This window comes from Neofelis nebulosa, chromosome 11 (assembly GCF_028018385.1).
Source record: "Neofelis nebulosa isolate mNeoNeb1 chromosome 11, mNeoNeb1.pri, whole genome shotgun sequence".
Taxonomy (NCBI): Eukaryota; Metazoa; Chordata; class Mammalia; order Carnivora; family Felidae; genus Neofelis; species Neofelis nebulosa.
In genome coordinates, this window is record NC_080792.1 from 7,867,051 (window position 1) to 7,885,026 (window position 17,976).

At 41.8% G+C, this 17,976-nt stretch overlaps 1 protein-coding gene across 5 annotated transcripts in view; it reads right to left on the reverse strand.

Moving 5' to 3' along the window:
- Positions 1-543: 543 nt before the first annotated feature.
- The window catches only part of SOCS6 (suppressor of cytokine signaling 6), a 39,833-nt gene continuing 22,400 nt past the window's right edge, over positions 544-17,976 (reverse strand). For all 5 annotated transcript variants that reach the window (XM_058691834.1, XM_058691830.1, XM_058691833.1 and 2 more), the window contains one exon: positions 544-6,164. In XM_058691834.1, coding sequence (XP_058547817.1) covers positions 4,432-6,039 — 1,608 coding nt within the window. In that variant the 5' untranslated portion in view covers positions 6,040-6,164 and the 3' untranslated portion in view covers positions 544-4,431. The remainder of the gene's footprint in view (positions 6,165-17,976) is intronic.

A 17,976-nucleotide genomic window follows, 5' to 3' on the forward strand; every position in this document is an offset into this window, starting at 1 on the left:
GACAAGTCATGTAAAAGACAAGAAAACAAGAGTCAAAAAATTTTTAAGAGGTTTCAGAAGGTTAAGGTACTCTCAGAACCAGTAACTGGAAAAAGTTAAAAGTATTAAAGAAAATTTGATAGCCTGCTTCTATTTTTATGAAATATTATCAATAGGGACATTTAAAAAAATATCACGATCCAAACATTTCATCATCCAGTACAAACTTCTAGTGAAGTCTTATTACTGTGCTAATGTTAAGTAGTCTGTTTAGGAGAGGTTTTGTTATGGTTTGTCAGTTCACTCCAGCCTTTATGTTAAAGGCTTTAGGATATTAGCAACATTTGCTGATTCTAAATTCATTTCCTATCTCCTGTGAGCAACACTATTTTACTTTTTCCTGGCTTTTTTTCTGCCTTTTTTTTTTTTAAACTAAATTTGCTGGTCCCTACCCTCCAGTCTCTGCAAGTTTATGAGACATCCAGAAACTATCTAGTTAACCTGATTTAATTAAAATCAGATTCTGTAATCCAGGTATTAAATATAAATAAACTACAAGGCAGGTCTTGTGAATGAAATTTTTATTTACACACTGTATCTAGAAGCAGATACATAAATCCTTATACAATTAATTTCCAAAAATGTGCAAGAAATTACTATAATTTGTTTACAAACCAAAACACATATTAAAATCAATGGACTTTGGATAATTCATTCTGTGGTGTTCTCAGTACAAATGGTACACACCTGACTTGAAACATACAGAAAAAGTGTAAAGTACAGCAATCTGGATTGCAAGTATTAATTTCATGGCACTCCCAACGACTATAAAATGTCTTTAAACCCAACATGTATACTTATTACAAAATTCTATAAGAATTTTTCATCATCTCTGGATGTAGAGTTTGGATCACTTTTCAGAAACAGCAACTACACATTCACGATGTTATGACTAATTAATAAAAAGAACGTTTATTAAAAAAAAACCCTTCCTAATAGGATTTTTAAAAGTATTAAAAGAAATCAAATTTGTGATTACTAGCGTACCAATACTTTATTTTGGAATTTTAAAGTTTTTTATGGAACTGGCAACTGTTTCTTATTAGAGTTTTCAACAAAACTGTCTTGCTGGTAGTGTGATTTCATTTTTAAATTAAGACTTCGCATTCGATGAACAGCCATTAAGATTTAATATATACTATTTTGAATCACTCATGTGGGTTATCTCTCGTATATAATGTGAAATGTCCATGATTAAAATTGGCGTTTCTGAAAGCATTAAGATATTTAGACCCAGCACTAGCAGGGACACTGCATAGAACCTATTTAAGATTTTAGTAATTTTTATCCTGTTTCGGTAATACTGGCTCAGAAATTATAAGGAATACTTTGTGTTTATTTCCTAATACGCCGACGATTTAGCCTTCTGGCACACAATTTTCTTCAACAGCAAGATGGTTGCCCTTGTAACTCGTTTCCTTAAAAACTATTTTTAGTTCTATGATCATTTCCTGTGATATATTTTTGACCTTCTAGATTTTCAGATTATTGCACCAAGTAGAAAGAGAAGATTTCCTTAGAAAGAGAAAGAGGGAGATATTTTTCAAGTACTTTCTATGCTTTTTTATTATTTATAAAAATGCACAAAAGTGTCCTAGGAAGCCTAGAATTATCCTCTGGCCTCCGTTGTATTTTGTGGTGAAATCTTCAAGAAAACAACTCTGATTCATTTACTATGGCAAAAGGATACGGCTTTCCTGTTTTCTCTTTCTTGCCTTGAGCTCATATCTTTAAATGTCACTTACAGGTTGTGTCCATGTCATCTAAGCTGCCACTCAGGGTAATCCAGAAGTTTACACAAATGGTTTCTAGACCAAACTACGGGATGGAGATTTCTCTCTTTTCTCCCTTCCATTTTTAAGCAGACTATTTTAGTATCCTATAAAGCCGATCTTTCACATTATCTTGTGCTGCCTATGCCAAATGGCTCTCTCTACACAAAAGCAGAAAATACTGCAATACTCCTTTGTTTGTAAATAATTTCTTGGCAAATACTTTTATTTTTCTCGATACACTGTCAGACCCTAGAAATTTCAAATTGGATTAGAATGGGGCATTTTAAAGTATTTTATGTTATGAATATACACAAAGCACATAAAAAACTGGCTTTCTGAATTAGAACGGCATCTAGACTTGCCCTCCATAAAACACAAAATATGATTTTAAAAACCATTAGATGAAAATCAAAATAATCTTGAAACTAAATAGCTAAATCTTGAACACATGGTATCATGAGGAACACGTGGGGAACAGGCTATGTCCACACAAGAAGACGGGGTTCAGGGCAGTCCAAAGACCTCTGTGCACCATGGTCTCACAAAGAGTACATGTAAATGCTTCTAGAAACATGGAGAAGCCATTTCAACATTTATTATTAATACACAGTGACTCTGTGACAATACCTGCCATCTAATATAGATGCACAGGGACTTTTAACTCACCCTAGATATATTTTAAATTGTTTAAAAATAAATAGTTTTGCAAAAAAATAGTTTAAATGTCTTGCATTAATTTGATAAGTTTACAACTCTGTAATAGTTCTTAATCCAAATAGCTTATAGTGAACACTTAAATTATATTATTACAGTATACTCCATCTTATTAGGTGAAAACATCAGAAAATTCAAGAGGAGCCTTTATGACAAGGTACAATCAACATTCCACCAAAATTAAGTACCTTTTCCCCTTTATGTCAAAATACCATAACACGATATCATTGTGCCTTTTCTTGGTATTTCTCAGTTCTGACCCTAAAAAACAGAGAGGAAAAAAAAAACAAAAAACAAACAAAAGAACAGGGATACTGAATGACAAAGCCATTAGGGTTGACCTAAGACCTTTACTCTTGTTTTTAATTGACGGGTAAGAGACAGGAAAACTGAGTGACAAAGGAAGAAATGTCTTAAATTGTATGTTTCATCTGAGATGGAAACATTTTCTACATGGGGTACTTCCAAAATACTCACTAAAGAATAGTGCAGCGAATAAACACTGAATGTCAAAAATAACAAAAGTACTGGGGACAACCCCACCCCCCACCCCACAATCCAAGTGACTAAATTAGAGATAAAATACCTAACGATGCCTGCCAATTTACTTAAGACTCAGCTAGATTTAAAACAACAAAAAACCAAAAAACAATAAATTAGTTTTAAACAGCGGTATATGGCAGGTGACAAGACTTCCATATACCTGATATGGTTTTAATATTCTTCTTACATGATGCTCCACAGTTTCCACAGTTTTTCAACTAAAGTCATCGGGTTTTTTTGGTTTTTGGTGGGGAGAAGGAAGAAGGGTCAAACCTAGCATATCTTAATAGTGACTACATAAAAGAATAAAAATCCAACTCTAAAACAATGTTTTCTATTCAAATCAATTTAAAACTTTATATAAACTTAAATGTTGCAAGAGAACCCACTCTTTGTATGAAAATCGGTTCTACGTCAAGTTCAGCCAAAGAAAATGTTGGCTAAGCGAAAGAAATCACAGAAAAAACACTTTACCGAAGGAAAGTATAATTAATACACAAAAAAATTATCATCACAGGAAACTATGATCATCTAGTAATTTCTTCAGTAATAGTTCTAGTCCCACAGATCTTTTCACGTTATGCCAATTTGTACCAGAGCTTAATGACAGAAAAGGCAACGCTTTCTTACGTTGGTGTTATATACTTCTTGATTTTTTAATGTAAGGCCATTTATTAAAGTAGACAAACCACAAGATGAAAATGAAGGCAACAGAAAAATTCCACTTTCCACAACCAAAACACAGCACAACCTCAGAAACAATTTAGAGTAGGTGTTGTAAAAGATATGCTGCGGGTCTACATTCTAACACCCAAGATTATGTCAAATCATAATTCTAAATAAATCTTTCTAAAGTAGGAGATTAAAAATCATTTTCAGTGTACGTGTAAATTCTGTGTTTTATCACACGGGTATGTTTATTCAACACTATCTTTGAAAATGGGCCATTTAAAGAGACATAACAATACTCATTCTGTAAGTTTCATTCAACTTTACTTAGGGTTGAATACACATGAAATGTGCTTTTAATGCATAAAAATCACAGTGGATAGCAGCAAAGGACTTGGGGGGGGGTGGTTAAGGAGAATCTGATAATTCACATTGTGATTATTCTGCACATTGATGAAAGATAATTCACACTTCCAAAACCTCGAGACTTCCCTTTTTAAAGAACCGAAATAAACCCAAGACACCTTGCTGACACTTCCCCACCCCGAACTAAACAAATTGATTACTTTTACACATAAAACTGAAATAGTATGGCAGCAAAAGATTTCGATAGCAATGAAAGTTTGTAAACTGTATTTCAATCTCTTTTTCTTATTCCCAAAGTGCAAGATGCGGGGGTTCTCATAATCTTTCAGTAGTGCTTCTCCTGTAAGTAATCCTTCATTTTGTTTGGCAAAGGCAGTTTCTGAATTAAGTCTATTCTGGTATACTGACGTATAACAAAACGACACAGGTACTGCAAAGAACGCACCTGCATGAACCGTGACACTGGATTGGTCAGTCTGACCGGGTAGGTTGCAGATCCGGGCAACCGAGACCTTGAATAACAAAAAGCTCCATTTTCAGAGTCCCTGATTGAATGCTCGATCAGATCAACTATAGACGTATGTCCTTCCACATCCGGCTGTTCATAAAAGCTAAATCTACCGTTTGAGTGTTCAATTCTCGTGTGAAGTGTTTTGCCATGGGAGCGAAAGCTCAAGCTTAAAAGGTAACGGTCATCAGAACTATCCCGAACGAGAAAAGAACCATCTGGCACGTTTGCTAGCTTCCCTTCTGCCTCCCAGCGTGTGATCGGTCCCCAGTACCATCCTTGTTTCGCCAGTTTTTTCAGCTCCTCCGTAAGGCTCGTCACAACCATGGGACCACTACTCTGCACCGAGTCGTAAACTCTTGCAACCCCAGGGGCAGAGTTAGGATCAAAATTCAAATGACAGCGCATGCTTTCCGCCACGTGGGCATCTGTGCCGGTGAGCCCGCCGAAGTTCCTTTGGATCTGATTGGTCTGCATTGGAGGTAGCAACGGTGAGAGTGGGGGGGCATCGTCGTGACTCGCTCTCGGGCTCTGCAACATGACTCCCGTGGTGCCAATCAACAAGCCGTTCACCGCCTGATCCACAAAGATCTCTGGGGCCACCACTAGGTCCTGGTCTACCTGATTCTCGTCTTCGGCGAAGGAGCTCCCTCCCACTTGCGGAGGGACCGCGGAGACTTCCATGGGAGAAGAGCTGTCCAGGCAATAGCTACGCGACCCTTCCAGAGGGTACATCCCCTCGTCTAAAGGCACAGTATACTGAATGTAGTCCTGAGGCATAAGTCCGATAACTACAGGCACATGTTCATCAAGGTGAAGGTGCAAGTCTCCGTTGTGAGACTCTGAACTCTTGAGTGAACTACTCTGCTCCTGGCACGCAGTCTCAGACTGGAGGTCGGGAAAATCCTTCCGAACCCCGTTCAGGGCTGGGCTCGGGCTGGAAGAGTGAACCAAGGCTTTGACCCTCACCTCCATCTTGATGCACGTCTCCTCCGAGTTCGTGGGTCGCAGAGGCCACGGCGTAGGGCTGTAGTGATGGTTGCGGAGCGAAGTGGACCTGATGGGCCTCTGGGCTCTCACGTCTTTGAAGACCAGGGGTGCCGAGGAGGAGGAGAAGGTGTCCTCGTCAGCCGAGCTCCCGGAGGGCGCGCTGCCCTTGCCTTTCTGCTTCTGTTTCGCAGACAGCCGTCGTTTTAACGTACCCATCAGGCTTTCGCTCTTGGATCGACTCTTCCCACCCTTTTCATCTTCGCCGTGGAGATCGCAGCTGGCCATGTCTTTACCGTAGCAGCTACCAAACAAGGAGTCATCTTTTCCGAAATCACTGGCCAGTGACGGTTGCTGCACTACCATGAAATCCGTTTCTTCTTTACTTTTATTCAAGTTGAAAGATTTTCGGAAGGTTTTAAGACTAATTTTCTTCATTATGACTAGTTACCTAATCCGAGGGGATCAATTTCTCTCCGGAATATTATCCTCAAACATCTGGAGAGGCTGCAATGCTGCATCTACGTACTTTTCCAGCTTCATATACCCTTTGGAGCCATTTTCTAAAAAATAAAAAATAAAATTAAAAAAAAGGCACATTAAAAAAAAAAAAATCTTTCCACAGAAGTTTTACTTTACTGTTTCAATCCTTTCGCCTCCACACGAGGACACGTGAGTCCCCTGCTCACGGCCCCTGCCAAGCCTGTCAGGATGCTGCGAGGGCAAACCCTAACTTTCCTCTTCTCCTTCCGCACCCGGCTTCCGGACAGGAGTCTGCGCTCCGGCCTTCGCCGACACCGCCCCCCGCGACACCCACTCTCAGCCTCCGCACGATGCGCACCGCAGGGATCGGCACTCCCCTGCCTGCACCGGGCCCCAGGCCGCAACACGGCGACACGCGCTCGGTGGAGATGCCCAGTCCCACCGGCGGGAGAACGAGTCGGCCTGACCCCTCGACAATCTACACACGCTTTCAAATACGGAGGCATCTGTAAAATTACGTAAAAGAATCCCATGATCTGTGATGATCTGGAAAAAGTCTAGAAATGCCCCTTTAGAACACACCTTTGCGTTTCCTGAGACTAAGGCCCCTTCCCATTCATGTTCCCAGCGCCTCGCACAGAGGAGAGACGCCCAACGCTCGCAGCCGGGACGACCCGTGAAAACTAGGTATGTGTAGGTGTGGATCTATTCTGAAGATTATGAAGCACATTTCCCGAGTTAGGATTTCTTCCTCTCTCTCTCTTTTTTTTTTTTTTTTTTTGGTAATTTCGCCTGGCAAGTTTTTATACCTCTGTATCCAGGAATACATTTTCTAAACTATCTTGTACACCATTCCATCACTGAAAAGATAGGATTTCAATTCTGTGAAGGCTTTCTGACTGTCGTTTTATAGGGAAAAGTTTGCCCCAGAAGTAATATTAACGGTAATAACTGCTTTGCAAAGACATTCTGTTGAAACTACGCACAATGCTTTATATTTATTTCCTCTATGTCCGTGCTCTGCAGTTTCTGCAAGCATCAAAGTATAATGCCATCACAAGATGATTAGCTTGACTTGAGCAAAATGCTGATAAAACTAACAGCAAGATTCCAACTCCCCAACCACTAGTTTACCACCACTCTGTTTCCTGCCAAAGGACTACAGGCTCCAAGCTTGACGACATTCATGACTTCACTGTGCAGTTACTAAGCCCCTGTTACAAACCCAGCACTGTATGGTCATATGCAGATTAATAAATCAGTTCTGGCCTCATAACCCGGTGGCAGAGAGACATCTATGAATGGATAAATTATACTACAAATCTATTAGTAACATACTGACGATAATATGGTGGGAACGGAGGGGAGAGGTATCTTTAAATGTTTACTTCAGGGACAGATAGGATTTGGTTACTGTGCACACAGAATCGGCAGGAAATTATTTTTAATAAAAACCACTGAGATCAGACAACCTATCGGGGGATCAGCAATATCATCTCCATAAAGGAAAAAGCAATTTTAAAAAGTCGTACTGTCACGTACTATGTTTTTGAGCAAGTTGTAGGAAACAAAATGCATGTAAGTACTTGGAGCACCAGTTACTTTTTTTTTTTTTTTTTTTTTTTTTTTTTTTGGGACAGAGAGAGACAGAGCATGAACGGGGGAGGGGCAGAGAGAGAGGGAGACACAGAATCGGAAACAGGCTCCAGGCTCCGAGCCATCAGCCCAGAGCCTGACGCGGGGCTCGAACTCACGGACCGCGAGATCGTGACCTGGCTGAAGTCGGACGCTTAACCGACTGCGCCACCCAGGCGCCCCAGAGCACCAGTTACTTTTAAACATCATATTAAGCTGTGGATTAGATGAACTCGTTATCCAAGTACCATTACTTTCTACCTAATATCTAAGCTATTAACATGTAATATGTAAGTTATTCACATTTTTAATTTGTTTGACAAAAACATGGCCATTTCATAAATGTGAAGTAGAGAATATAAGGACACTATTCTTTTTTTTTTTTTTTTTTTTTTTTTTTTTATTTTTTGGACAGAGAGAGACAGAGCATGAACGGGGGAGGGGCAGAGAGAGAGGGAGACACAGAATCGGAAACAGGCTCCAGGCTCCGAGCCGTCAGCCCAGAGCCTGACGCGGGGCTCGAACTCACGGACCGTGAGATGGTGACCTGGCTGAAGTCGGACGCTTAACCGACTGCGCCACCCAGGCGCCCCAAGGACACTATTCTTTAGCTGGTAAGTCACTCCTTTGGAGTTGACGAAGTAGACGAAGTATAGGTTTTGTAGCCAAAGCCAGATTCCAATATCTAATCTCTTTTCACAGGAATAACAGTCCCCACACTTGACTGTGACAGGTACATCTGAAAAGGTAAAACCGCCATGTAGTGGAATTTAGATATTTTGGTGATAGATGACTAGGATGAATTACAACCTGCCATGAGAAAGAGGCCAACGTGAAATGCACGCGAAGTAAAATAAGCTGTTCACTCGGGAATAACAATATGTGTACAATTATGTCGAAATTTTAAAACGTCACCAAGTATAAAAAAAGATCAACAGAAAGGAGACAATATCCCACTCACCACAGAAATAAATAAATAGTAAATAAAAGTGAACCAGGTGGCTTTTGGCAAAAATCAGTGTAACGTGTTTGTATGACGTGAGCCCAAATCATGGGCCTCGCGGATGACCAAGTCCTGGACCCTGACCACGGAACCCCACACCTTGACCACGGAACCCCACAGCCCAACAGACTACGTGGCTACTCCCAAAGTTGACAACCAGTGACTTAATATAACTTACCACGCTTAGCATTTACATACTAACTTCACATCAACTAGCCTTTCTACAGAAATATTTTAGGAAGGCCAAAAAAAGTGTCTTCATGAAAATCTGTACATTGTATGTTCACACTCCTTCATCAGAGTATGAAGTTTTAAAAATGCCTGAGAATCAGTTTTAAATTCTGTTGCAACTAAATACTATTCCAGAATAACATAAAATAATTTTGTCATATTACATACGTGTGTACCATGGAAATATTTGCAGAAATCTTTGCAAACAGAAAAACTGTCACACACAGAAGCAGGCCCGTGCATATATGGAAACTTGATGCACGAGAGGAGGCAAACCAATGGCAAAGGACACAATTTAGTCCACGGTGCTAAGATAACTGGCTATGCATCCGGAAAAATGAGAAAACTGGATTCCATATCTCACACCATCAATGAAAATAAACTGCCAGTAAATTAAAAATCTAATAGTGAAAATCTGTTTAGTTAGAATAAAATATAAAATATCTTTAAGCCTTTGAGATAGGAATAAAATTTCTTAAGCAAGGCACGAAAAGAATAAAACTTCAAAAGATACCACAAAGGGATGGAGAACTGTCAAATTTTTTGTGAAGCTAAGGAAAACAGGACAACCCAAGTATACCAAAAGTCCCATTAGCTTCTCTTAATCAGAGAGAACTTTTAAGTACAATTCTTGATAATATTTGAAATTGCATTTATTTGTCTTAACAGGCTGAAATGTGACCTGAAGACTAATAAAGCCGCTTGTGTTAGTGATAATTTTCTGGCTCATTAGCGACGAATCCAATTTTGTTCATACAAAGGACCGGGCATCAATTCACACAGAGATTAAGAAAGCTTAATTACCGATAGCTATAAAATATAAAACTAAAGGATGCAAATACAAGACAAAACAAACCTGTTCAGCCCCAGTAAGAGTGATGTTTGCAGTGATTATTGAAAATCAGCAAATTCTTGATGATCTACATCAATGGATCAACAACCAGAATGACTTCTAATGATCTGTCTGGAATGTCACCCCGTCTCTCAAACCCAAGCAGGTCAATCAACCTGACCACAGAGGGTCAGGAACAACTTTCTAGGAATGGTGTAAACTGTTAGTTCAGTTTCAATCTTAATTATGAAGGCTTTTGTTTTCCTGCTTCTGTGCCTGTTTATGGTTACTCCCTCCTCTTGCTAAATGCTCTTTTCTGTCGTCCACCTTCCAGAGAATTCCTTAGAAGAATATATCTCTTCCTGAAATCTACTCTGATCACCCAGCTGGAGGAGAGTTCTCTCCCCCTTCTCTGAACTCCAAATACTCCGTATGCTCTTACTTAATAGTACGTCACACAGCGCCCTAGAATTGCTTGTGTTCTGTTCACATCGTATCTCCCCAGACTGTAATCCTTAAAGAGAGAGGATTACAGAAAGAAATGAGAAATGTCTTACTCATTTTTTTAATTCCTAACTAGGAGGTACCATTACATGTTTAATATATACTGCTTAAATTCTTTGATACCAAATAAATATTCCTTCACTATCAAGTAAATGATAGGAATGATGGGACAGGAAAACTACAGCATGCAAAACTGGCTAAATCTCTTAACAAAATGGAGCAATCTAACATCTATAAGAAGCCCTTATTACAAGTGATCCAGGACCGGCAATTCCATCTAAAAAGGCCACATGGAAAAACACCTGCCTGTGAGTCAACAAGCTCTACCATACAGAATCTATTCCCGTACTTTCACACGGTATGCATTCAGATATGCAAAGGCTATCGAAATTCTACCAAATCAATACCAGTAAAGAGAAAGAAGTAAATACAGTAAATACTCCCCCCCATGACTCAGTTCCACATAGTTATTCTTTTTTTTAATTTTTTTTAATGTTTATTTATTCTTTGAGAGAGAGAGACAGAGAGAGCACAAGCAGGGGAGGGACAGAGAGAGAGAGAGAGAGAGAGAGAGAGAGAGAGAGAGAGAATCTAAAGCAGGATCTAGGCTCTGACCTGTCAGCACAGAGCCCAAAGTGGGGCTTGAACTCATGAACCGTGAGATCATGACCTGAGCTGAAGTCAGACCCTCAACTGACTGAGCCACCCAGGCACCCCTAGTTATACAAGTATTTTAAAAATAAAGTTTTTTTGATCTTGAAAAGTTGAAGATGAGTGAAAAGTACAGAACCCATGGCATTATCTACATATGGATTATGGTATCATCGGGAAATCGAAGTTGTACTAAGCATCTGAATCTTACAGCAGGTACTACGGACTGTCCTTCCTATTGTAAGCTATTTTTCATAAAGCTCTGTATGGGCCTTTCCACACTCCATGTGTGAGCTACTCTACTGCATCTGGGGCGCCTGGGTGGCTCAGTCGGTAGAACGTCCTAAATCTTGACTTAGGCTCTCAGGTCATGATCCCAGGGTTCTGGGATTGAGCCCTGTGTCTGCCTACACACGGAGCATGGAGCCTGCTTAAGATTCTCCCTCCCCCTGTCTCTTGCCCCATGAAAGCACACACGCACGTTCCCTGAAAAAAAAAAAAAAAAAAAAAAAAAAAAAAAGGTACTCTACTAGATCCAAGAGAAGTTATGCTGTTTGAGGCACTTGGGTGGCTCAGTCGGTTGGGCGTCAGACTTCAGCTCAGGTTATGATCTCGCAGTTGGTGAGTTCGAGCCCCATGTCGCACCCTGTGCTGCCAGCTCAGAGCCTGGAGTCCGCTTCAGATTCTGGGTCTCCTTCTTTCTGCCTCTCCCCTGCTTGCATTTTGTCTCTCTCTCAAAAATAAATAAACATTAAAAAATTAAAAAAAAAAAAAAAGAAGTTATGCTGATACAAAACTAAGAGAAGACATCTGTGGGCTCCAAGACAGATCAAAGAAATGACGGGAAAGGGCTGGACAGGGACAATCTAATATAGTATTCTTGAGAAGTAAACTTTGAACACGACCAACCATTAAGAGCTTATGTAAGTCAGACCAGGCTGTAAACAAAGAAACAGGGAAGGGTATTTGGGGATTCCTAACTTTGCCTCCTGGCTGCATGCCGACTGCCAGCACATCTGGAAGTAAAATCCACAAGCAGGTCTTACTGGCTCTTTGAAGCCCCTGAACTCACAGACCAAATACTTTGTCCACGTTCTTTTCATCACTATCATCAGATCCTGAAAGGAGTCTTAACCCACAAAAAGGTCCGTCTTCAGAGAAAACCTTGTAAGTGGAAAGAACACCACACCCTGGTAGTGATACAGCTGGGTGGCCCTACCATCATCATGGTCACTATTTTGGGAAAGGCTGTAAACGAGTGAACCAAGGAGCACAGGATAATTGTCACTGTGACAGATACCATGGTGGGAAAGGAAGCAATCAGAGAACACTGGTTCCCACTCTAGAATCCACCAACACCTATGACCCCTCCAAAAAGCCTCCCTGACAAGCCAATATTTGGGCCAAGGCTGGAATGATAAGAGGCCAGTCATGCAAAGGAAGGCTGAGGTGGAAAGAACAACTCTCTGGACTGAGGGAAGGGCAAGTGCAAGGGCCCTGTGGTGGGAAACTGCAGTAACTCGGAAACACTGGGAGCCCACCGTGCCCGACACCGTATGGTGTGAAGGAGCGGGGGTGGGGGGGTGGGGGGGGGCATGAGATGGCACACCGAGGTGTCTGGGTCGGATTCTAAGCGCGCTCAGAAGAATGAAAAGGTTTTAAAAGCACAAGCTCTAGTTTAACTATGCACTTCCCAGTTTTGAGCCCACAGATCATCCTCCCCAACATACACATACAAACCCACCAGGACTGTAACTTTGAAGACAAAAAGCAAATCAAAAAACAAAAACCCTGGGGTCTCCAATTACCTTCTCCAAAGAACAGATGAGCACTTTCTTCATAAAATGTAAGCTATTAAAACAATCACTTGGAACTACGTGTAGCTGTTGGAGAGGACTGTCCAAGTGTCCCTAGTAGACCACACTCCTCTTAGACTTTTTAACAATGGCTGGGTTGAGCGAGTTTCAGGGTCAACATATGAGCACTGGAGAGAGTCAAAATGAATCAACTTCTTGCGAAGGTTTTATTAATACCTAATTTCCATTTACAAGTCATCTTTTTTTTTTTTAAAGTAGTTCTTTTTTTTTTTATTTTTTTTATTTTTTTAACATTTATTTATTTTTGAGACAGGGAGAGACAGAGCATGAACTGGGGAGGGTCAGAGAGAGGGAGACACAGAATCCAAAGCAGGCTCCAGGCTCCGAGCTGTCAGCACAGAGCCCGACGCGGGGCTAGAACTCACGGACCGCGAGATCATGACCTGAGCCGAAGTCGGCCGCTTAACCGACTGAGCCACCCAGGCGCCCCAAGTCATTCTTTATAATGTCCCAGTTTGTGATACAGTTTTAGTGACATGAACATTTGACTTCAATTAAAAATTGTTAATTGACTGAAACATGACCTCTGATAGGAAACAGTTATAGTTGCAAACGCTTCTGGGTTCGCCAGTTACGAACACACAAGTCATTACATCAGAAACGTGAGTACGTGTGTATGTGTACGTGTGTGTAGCTGTGTGGCCTCAGATAACACAGTAGAAATAACCCAGATTCATCTCGGGGTCGGGTGGAAAACATCTGGAGGGCATGCTACACACCATAAGCCTGAGTTTTAGAGATCCTTAACTGGGTAAGTTCTGAAAAGCAGGTAGGACGATGAAGAAAACCCCAGAGCATGATGTGGAGAGCACAGGGGCAGGGCCAGGGCGGCCCCTATGGAGGCGACACAGCCCAATCTGCTGTCCACATACACTCTGCTCTTTCTCGCATCCAATCGACAAACCGTGGGAACAGTAAAACCCTGAAATGCTGCCCACCCCACTCAGTGAAAAACACAAGTCTCTACAGCGGTAGGGCCCGAGCTGACAGGACTCTCCGGTCTTTGCACGACCCGCCCTCTCCACTCCTCCACTCGATGCTCTGAGAATGCCACAAACACGCTGCCGTTTGGGGCACCGGTGCCGCTGCAGATCCACACGGCCGAGCCCGCAATTCCTTCCAGTCTTTGCTCAACTGCCACCTTCTCAAGGTCACCTGCCCTGACCCGGCACGTCAGCTGCAATACAGACCCTCTTACCCTCTTGAATCGAGTTAGTGTTTTCTAGCATACAATAAAACTTTCTCATTTCTTCCGCTGCCTTTCTGCCCCTCCAGACGTTAAAAAAGAACATAAGCTTCACAAAGGCAGGGATTTTAACTCCACTGTATTCACTGATGTCTCCTAAGAGTCTAGGACCATTCCAAGGGCCTAGGAGGTGCTCAGTAATTGTGAGTACAAACCATTTTATTTATTTTTTATTTTTTTTTTTAACATTTATTTATTTTTGAGACAGGGAGAGACAGCATGAACGGGGGAGGGTCAGAGAGAGGGAAACACAGAATCTGAAACAGGCTCCAGGCTCTGAGCCGTCAGCACAGAGCCCGACGTGGGGCTCGAACTCATGGACCGCGAGATCATGACCTGAGCCCAAGTCGGATGCTTAACCGACTGGGCCACCCAAGCGCCCCTGAGTAAAACCATTTTAAACATGCAAACCTAATCGGATGCCCTGCCCGCCTACACCTCCCACACTCAAGCCATAATTTGCCATTTTTCAGAATAAAGTCACAAAGCTCCTTATCGTGGTCAATAAAACCCTACAGTCTGGCCTTTCTCTACTTGGTCATTTTGCTCCAGTCACACCGAAAGTGCTCATGTTCACCACATCCTCACTCTACACAGAACTTTTAACGTGCTGCCCCTTCGATCTGAAATGCTCGTTCCAGTCTCTTCTCCAACTAATGCCTTCACACCTCACGTTATCCACCAACTCCTCGGGGAACCCTGCTCTTCCTGAGTAGGTGAGATCCCCTGATTCCAGGATCTCGTAGTCCTGCACACTTCTCCTAGGATGTGCACTTAGATCTGTCTGTACAACTACCTGATTAATGACTCTCAGCCCAGCAGACCATCCATACTCCATGTGAAAGCAAAGACCCTGGCAATTTTTTCCAACATCTCAACCCCAGCTCGCAGCGTGTACCTGGTCCAAAGAAGGTACTTGATACAACTGCATTCAGCGCACACCACAGTGAAACGAACGTGGACACTGCTCCACACGACAGGCGACCTGATGCCCATGACTGCCCCAGCAGCAGGCCTGGTGACTGACTCTAGGGTGACTCACATTCACATCTCAGCTAACCTCACGAGGGGCGCCTGGCTGGCTCGGTCGGTTAAGCGGCCAGCTCTGGGTTTCAGCTCAGGTCACGATCTTGAAGTTTGAGGATTCGAGCCCCACGTCAGCTCTGTGCTGACGGTGAGGAACCTGCTTGGGATTCTCTCTCTCTCCCTCTCTCTGCCCCTCCCCTGCCCGCTCTCTCTCTCAAAATAAGTAAATAAACTCAAGTTTTTTTATTTAATAAAATAACCTCGCTAAATTTGGGGTTCAAATGGTTTCTACTTCCTGCTACTGCATCCATTTCGTAGAAACAAAAGACTGACAACCACAGTAAAAGTATTTGGTAATTATCTACATGATAATCATTCCTCCTTGAACTGCCAATCCATATGTAACTCAACACTAACATTAAATAAACAAAAATCCTATGCATTAAGAACTATAAAAAGTTCTATTAGAACATATGGCCTTCTCTCTCTTCCCTTCATTTTCTAGGCAAAGATCACTCTGGAATTTTTAAGAGTATCTGTTTTTCTGTTTGCACTTCCAAAAATATATGTCATCTTTTTATAGGATTACCATCTGTCTCATCATGCCTAAGTAAATGTTCTGAATTAGTTTTACTGCTTTTCTAATTGTAAAATTCAAAGTTTACACATATAGTTGAAAATGTGTATAAAAAAGTTCAAGGGAAAAGGTTTTAGACGAGCATACATGATCTGTATGGGCCGCAGATAACGTCTTCAAATAATTTCACAGACTCTTTTTTTTAAGGAATGATTGGACTTAGTCGTGCTGGCCATTAAAACACCTAAAGAAAACATTTAAAATACAACATGGAACAGCTACTTAACATCAACATATAAAATAGTTTTGTTATTGTCAGTTTAACAAGTGAGGAAACTGGGTCTCAGAGATTGAAAGCTACCCAACAAAGTTAAATAATCCGTCATGAGGAGACAGCAGATGTGCAGCCTGAACCCGGCTGCCGCCTCGAAGCTCACGTTCTTCCCCTGCGACAAGCCGCCAGGCCAGTCCTCCTGCTGCTGTATCAGGGTTCCCCCAAGTCTCCAGGCTGGGGACCTCTTTATCCTCGTCCAAAGCATAGACAAGAAGCTTTGTCTAGGTGGGTTCTATCCACTCAAATTTACCCTAGTAGAAACTAAAACTGAGACTTTAAAATATTTGTTTTTAAATGATAATATACTCATCACCTGTTAATGTAAATAACATTTTCCCAAGAAATAAATGTATTTACCCAAACAATAAAAATTCAGCGAGGGAAGTGGTGCTGTTTCACATTATTGTAAATCTTTTTTCTGTCTGACTTAAGACAGCAGGACTCTCACGTTTCCATCTGCCTTCAATCTGTTACATTATGTTGTTTCAGTTAAAGTGTAAGAAGAAAATCCAACCGCCTACAGATATATATCTGGGAAAGGGAGAAATATTTCCTTTAATAAACTTCTCATAGAACTGTGGATATTCTTTCCTGTGATATTATACCAAAAATCAACAAGTGATAGTTCCTTAAAAAGTTAGCTGCACTGAGAAATCTGAAACCCTTTCAATAATTTTTTACTCTATTACATTCAAATCCATTGGTCTAGCTTGCATTTGGAATCAATCCTCTAGGTATGTACGATCTTAGAACATCAGGTATTAGAGATTTCATAATATAGTATCAAAAAATCACATCTGTTAACATCACCACTGATCTCATAAGAAAAGTCTCAGCACTGGGAAGCAGGTTAAGCTAACAGTGGTAGACCCAAGTTCTCCACAATTCTATGTTCGCTTGAAAGCTTGGATGTATCACTGACACCAATCCTGTCAGTGAATTTGTGAGAAAATATCTACTAAAAGCTCAAGCTGAAAAACCATGGTTTGTCCACTTGCCGGGAGCCGATCCATCCAGCCTTTCTGATGGCACAGCCCGGGTGGTTGGCAGAAGGGCAACGCACAGCGACCCTCCGAATGGGAAGCTACTGGTATCCCTCCTCTTACTCATCATGGCCATCCCCATGGTCCAACTGGCACTGATGATTCAAAAGAAACCCATGGGGGCAAACTCGGGGATATTTTCTGGGGATGACCCCCAGGACAAAAAAGAAACTTTATATCCAGCCGGTGCCACCCCCGCCTGCCCGTCCCCTACCTAAAGGAAGGAGAGCCCCATATATCTCTCAGCCAGGGAGGGGGGCAAGTGGGTTCGAAAGCCCCACTCCGGCAACAAAGCAATGTCTCTATGGGTAGAAGTTACTCAAACCCCTAGGCCCAATTGGCCCCCAGGAGGCATTCCAGAGCATAACTGGACCCGGTGGGTTAAGGTACAGAATGGTTCATTAGTTCCTAGGTATATACACTGTCTCTCTGGGAGCGCATAAGGAGTGGGTTCCTAGGGCCCTCTTGGCTCCCTCCTGGCACTCCAGACCAAAGCGAATACTTTTGTTCCTTGTACCGCAAATGGTTCAAAGGAACAATTAAGAAGTCATGTCCCTGTAAATGTTCCACTTGAGGTGTTGAGAGCTAGATGACCTTTCATGAAAATAGCGAAGCAAACGCTTTATAAAACTATAAATAAACGTAGATACGTAATGAAAGTAGTATGAAGAAGTTAATCAATAAGCAAAAAGGCAGGAGGAAACGTTACAAAGAAATAACCATGAGGTTCCTTAATGGGTGATTACACAAAGGAACGTTTTTAGAATTAGGTAATGCCGAGAAACATAGATGATGCACGCGACAAGGAAACTGCTAACAAATATAATGCCACGTTTGCCACAGTAAAGCGGCCAGTCGAACCCACTGCTCTTGTCTGTGTCCATTTGTTATTTTCGCCGACGCCTCTCACCCTTCGGGAACCCCTGGACCTGC